The following is a 5,481-nucleotide window of genomic DNA, read 5'->3' on the forward strand; positions in this document are numbered from 1 at the left end:
CCCCCCCCCAGGAACAGTGGGGAGAGAAGATGGATCAATAATTGATATAATGTAAGTGAAAGCACGTGACTTTGTAGTTGGTGTGCTGGGTTCATGATTATAAGTTATAAGGTTGTAAGTTCAGGTTTAAGTACATTTTAAGTTTGGCACCAATACTACAAGAATGTTTTTTGTGTCCTTGGCCAGACTAAAGGGTCCTCTCCATATTGGGTTGTCTCTACTTGTTCGCCAACAACATTACAGTGTGTACTGGGTGCATTTTCTTGTAGTACCTGCAGGCCTTTACAAAAACCATTCATTTACCAACCATTTTACTGAGAGTCTTGGGTGTATTTTATTGTGCTAACAACAAAGAGAAATTGCCATGCCCTTCACTAATTCAGAAGGTCGTCTTGACTCTCTCTTATCTCTGCAAACATCACCGTCATCATTTAATGTCTATTTTCCATGCTGATGTGGCTTGGACGGTTTGACAAGAGCTGGTAAGCTGGAGGGCTGCACCAGGTTTCACTCTGTTTTGGCATGGTATCTACAGCTGGATGTCCTTAAACCTTTATAAATATTCTGTGAGGTTTTCAAGTAAGACCCACACTGGCATACTGATGCCACGTCGGAAGTGTTGTTGCTGTGCACAGATATTCTAGATTGCATCCCCACCCAGAAAGGCCACCCACCTGATTGATTAAATGTGTTTATGAGTTGCTCACTAACATACTTAAACCTCTGACTCACAGACCTTCCTCATTCCACCTTTTTTGCTGCTACCATAATGTATTTATCTTGCTGGTCCTGAACCAAACTCACCCTTGTAGCCATCATCCTTGTAAGTCCTACACTAAGCACTGAATCCACTCTTTTCTCCCTCCCCCATGGTTGTTATTTTCGAGTGAGACATCAACTACATCAACCTCGCCTGTCTTGAAAAGTCAGTGATAGTAATGGTTGCCACCACTTCCTCCGGGCAAATCATTAAAAGTAATGTCCAAATTGTGATAGCTTGACAAATATTGGTTTCAAATTTTAGTACAAGGCCAGTAATTTCAGGGGACGGGGGTAAGTTGATGGCATCGACCCCAGTGCTTGACTGGTATTTATTTTATTGACTCTGAAAGGATCAAAGACAAATGAAATACCACTGAAATGCCATTATGCATTTTGCACAGCATGCTAACAACTCTGCCAGCTCACTGCCTTTAACTTGACAAATATTAAACTCAATTCTATATTCAGTGTATAATATGAGAAGATGATTTTTGGGATCTTTTTTAAAACGGGGGCCACATTTTTCATTAACGAAACACTTTGAAACTTGGAACACTGGTAGAATGTGTCATATAAAACATCTTTTTCTCTTAGTCTTCTTAAAAAAAAAAGAAATCCCTAAGTTATTCCATGTTAAAGTTGTCGTATTTCTGTAATTTCAACCAATCACTGACGTCCATTCAGCCGATATACATTAAGTGCCGACTACATAAACAAACGATTCTGAAACAATTCTATCGGTGATAGGGTTAGGGTTAGGGTTAGGGTAAAACAGCAAATTTAAAAAGAAAAAAGAAAAACGAAGCTATGGAAATTAAATACGCTTTACATCGCTTAATCAGCCAAAGGGGTAAATGTAAACAACTGAATACTTGTCAGTGATTGGTTGAAATTATCGAAATAAGACAATTTTTTACATGAAATAAATTCGAATACAAAAATATTTTTCTGTTCTATAACACAAAATAGATAAGTATACGAAGTTTGAAAGTCTTTCGGTACCAAAAACACTACGTAAAACATTAATGAAAAATGTGGCCCCCGTTTTAAAAAAGATCCGATTTTTGATGTGGTGTATCAGAGAAACTTCCATTTTAATAATAAGACCTGTTTCTATTTGAATCCATTAACATTATTGTTGAAATTTATTTGTGTATTTCTTTATCTCTTTTACAGGGAGAGATTTCATTGATGGAAGGAATGGATTCTCCAACACTGAAATCAGCCATGGTAGCTATTTTTGTATCTCCTCTTTTCTTCCTCTCCCCTCTTTAACAATGTTATAATATATTGAAATACCAATATACTGTAATATGATTGGTTGATTGGTCCAGTAAAGTAATTTGATTGGTAAATGAAGGTCAGCCAATTAGCAATTTGCAATAAAATTTGTGAATTGAATAGTGTGTGTGTATGTGTGTGTGCATGTGTGTCAGCTGTGCTATCCTACATATTTGAATAATTGTTGTGTTTAATCACAGATAAATTGATATTATTATCAAAAATGTGACACGTATGAATAGATCTAATGACCCAGTTTTCAACCACCACCATGAATCAATAAATAAATATTGAATAAATGAAGTAAAAAAAAACACATTTAGAAATAGTAACAAAAAAATTGAAACAAAGTCCTCTTCTTTTCCAACAATGTGATACAACAAAAATTGGCATGTTGGAACAATATATCTTCCTACATGTGGCTATTTTTTAATAATAATAATAATGATGGTTTCAAATTTTGCCACAAGGGCACATAATAATAATAATAATAATAATAATGATGATGATAATCTTTTCTACCATAGGCACAAGGCCTGAAATTTGGTGGGGAGAGGGTAAGTCAGTCACTTTAACCCCAGTACTTGACTAGTACTTAATTTATCGACCCGGAAGGGATGAAAGGCAAATTCGACCTCAGCGGAATTTGAACTCAGGATGTAGTGGCAGTTGGAATACTGCTAAGCATTTCACCTGGCGTGCTAACGATTCTGCCAGTTTGCCACCTTGCAATAGTAATAATAATAAAAAAAAAAAACATCATAACAAAAACATAGAAGTTATATCTGGACCCTCAATGCTACACCCTATCCAAAAAATAGCCCATGCTAGGAACAGCCCATGCCCTATGCAACTAAACATTCCACAAACACAAGACACACTCTATACAGTAAATATCCATAAAATAAACAACCCCCATTACATGTTCTCTACAGGTGGGATACCCAACAGAAGAACACAACTCGCATTACACACAATACATACACTAATGCAACAAAAGACTGCTGCCAAACCCCATAACAAAGCAAACGAATGCAATACAATAGCAGGAAGAGTTTGCATTCCCCTATCAACGAAAAAGAGCACACAATGCTGCACACACCTCAACAACATGGAAGTGCAGCAGGTGGTGCAGTAGAAATCTGTTTGAAACAATTAGCTGTCAAATAAAAATAATGAGATGCACAACAACTTATTGGAAAAGGTAAAAGAGGTAACGAGTCAAGTAGAGGAAGACAGCAATGAGAGCCAAAAGTATATGAAGACAGAAAAGCAAACAGTCATAAAGAGAAATGTGTTTCTATATGTGGACATTTATGTCTGTAGTTACATGCCCCCTATATATAATCTGTCCCTATTGAAATGTATGTCTCCATATATGGAGCTGTTTGCCTACATACCCATCATGTGTCTCTATTTGGACATGTATTGTCTCCGTGTAGACAATACATGTCAACAGAGAGGCATGTCTACACAGTGACATGCCTCTCTGTTGACATGTCCACACAGAGCTGATGATATCAGTGACATATACTGTGTTGTCAGTTGGAATGTATTTGTCAGTATAACACTGAGCAAAATGTGGTATGGTCAGATATCTGGTAGATGCTGAGTTTTTTGCCTTTCATTCAGGGGGACAGATAATGCCTCTAAGACAGGTGGGAGGAAGGAAAAAGGTACCTTCAACCCAGAAATAAGGCTCAAATATTTGCAATGAAATGACCTCTACTAAAGGTGCTTAAGGGCCAGGTGATTAGTGTAGTTGAAATTTGTTATTATTTTGAGGGGTCTTTGCAAGCTTTTAAATACAAATATGTTTAGTTCATTGCAGGAAACTCATTCAGTTTTACAAATTATTAATGAGGTGTTAACTGATTCACTGTTTCCTGTTAGTTCATTTATTTGTTGCTAAATTAAGTCTACCAGCCATCACATAAAACCTGATAAGAAGGAAGTAGTAATATGATGTTTGCTATTTGGAAAATTCATTCACCTCATGATTGCATGAGAAAAATATGGAAGATTTCAGATGATTACCTTCTGCTGCTGCTGCTGCCGATGATGATGATGATGTTGCTTCTATTGAAGCGTTTTCAACCATCCATGACTAATTTTCTCTTTGTCTCTTTTCAGAGTAAATTTGATAATTTTTTGGCTTCACCTGATTCCCTCATTCTTCCCCAGAGCAGTCTTTTACTCAGTGCCACTGTCAGGTAATTTTTTCGTTTCAAGTTTAATATTTAAAAACAAAAATTTTATTTGTATTTGTTATAGCATTTTGATGTTGTTTCTGTTGCAGTTGCTGTTTAGTTCCAGGGCAGCCCTGGTCCAGCAGAACTATGATCAAAGTTGTTACAAATGAGATTTTGGCTATTTTGTCATGTTTCAGACAAAGTGTATTTCGGTTGCCTATTGCTGGAAACAATGAATAAATATGAAAGTACTTGGCTCAGTGGTTAGAGCATCATGAGGTTGTGAGTTTGATTCCCAGACCAGACTGTGTGATGTGTTCTTAAGCAAGACACTTTACTCCATGTTGCTACAGTTCTCTCAAAGTAGAAATGAGTTGCAACATCACAGGTGCCAGACTGTATTGGCCTTTGCCTTTCCCTTGGATAACATCGGTGGTTTGGAGAGGGGAGACTGGTATGCATGGGTGGTTTGGAGAGGAGAGACTGGTATGCATGGGTGGTTTGGAGAGGGGAGACTGGTATGCATGGGTGGTTTGGAGAGGGGAGACTGGTATGCATGGGTGGTTTGGAGAGGGGAGACTGGTATGCATGGGTGGTTTGGAGAGGGGAGACTGGTATGCATGGGTGGTTTGGAGAGGGGAGACTGGTATGCATGGGTGGTTTGGAGAGGGGAGACTGGTATGCATGGGTGACTGCTGGTCTTCCATAAAACAACCTTGCCTGGACTTGTGCATTGGAGGGTAATTCTCTAGGTTCAATCCCATGGTCATTCATCACTAAAGGGATTCTTTACTCCTTCGTATAGAAGGGATTATAATCCAAGCTCTGTCTTTGTGAAGAACATTTGTGTATTCCAGTAATGAAATGCTTTATTTCAAATGAAAAAGTCATACATACAGGTTAACATTCCTGGTGAGTAAATATTTATTAAAACAAAGACTGGAATATGTGGTACCTTTTGTACCATTTTAATTCTGTGTTACATTGTGTTTCATTACAATCTGGGAAATACATTTTGTGGATATAAATATTGATAATTATAATAATAGAAATATAATAAATTCATAACAGATCTTTTTCTCTTTTACCTTTTACTTGTTTCAGTCATTAGACTGTGGCCATGCTGGGGCACTGCCATGAAGAATTCTTAGTCAAATGGATTGACACTAGTACTTTTTTTTTTTCATTTTTTTAAAGCCTGGTGCTTATTCTGTCGGTCAATTTTGCCAAACTGCTAAGTTACTGG

General features: G+C 37.3%; 1 protein-coding gene across 2 annotated transcripts in view; it reads left to right on the top strand.

Annotated features, from left to right (window-relative positions):
• LOC106883730 (conserved oligomeric Golgi complex subunit 6) overlaps positions 1-5,481 on the top strand; it is a 62,313-nt gene that overhangs the window by 49,744 nt on the left and 7,088 nt on the right. For both annotated transcript variants that reach the window (XM_052976443.1, XM_052976445.1), the window contains exons 17-18: positions 1,939-1,992; positions 4,177-4,256. In XM_052976443.1, the coding sequence (XP_052832403.1) occupies positions 1,939-1,992; positions 4,177-4,256 (134 nt within the window). The remainder of the gene's footprint in view (positions 1-1,938; positions 1,993-4,176; positions 4,257-5,481) is intronic.

The sequence above is a fragment of the Octopus bimaculoides genome, chromosome 24, assembly GCF_001194135.2.
Source record: "Octopus bimaculoides isolate UCB-OBI-ISO-001 chromosome 24, ASM119413v2, whole genome shotgun sequence".
NCBI lineage: Eukaryota > Metazoa > Mollusca > Cephalopoda > Octopoda > Octopodidae > Octopus > Octopus bimaculoides.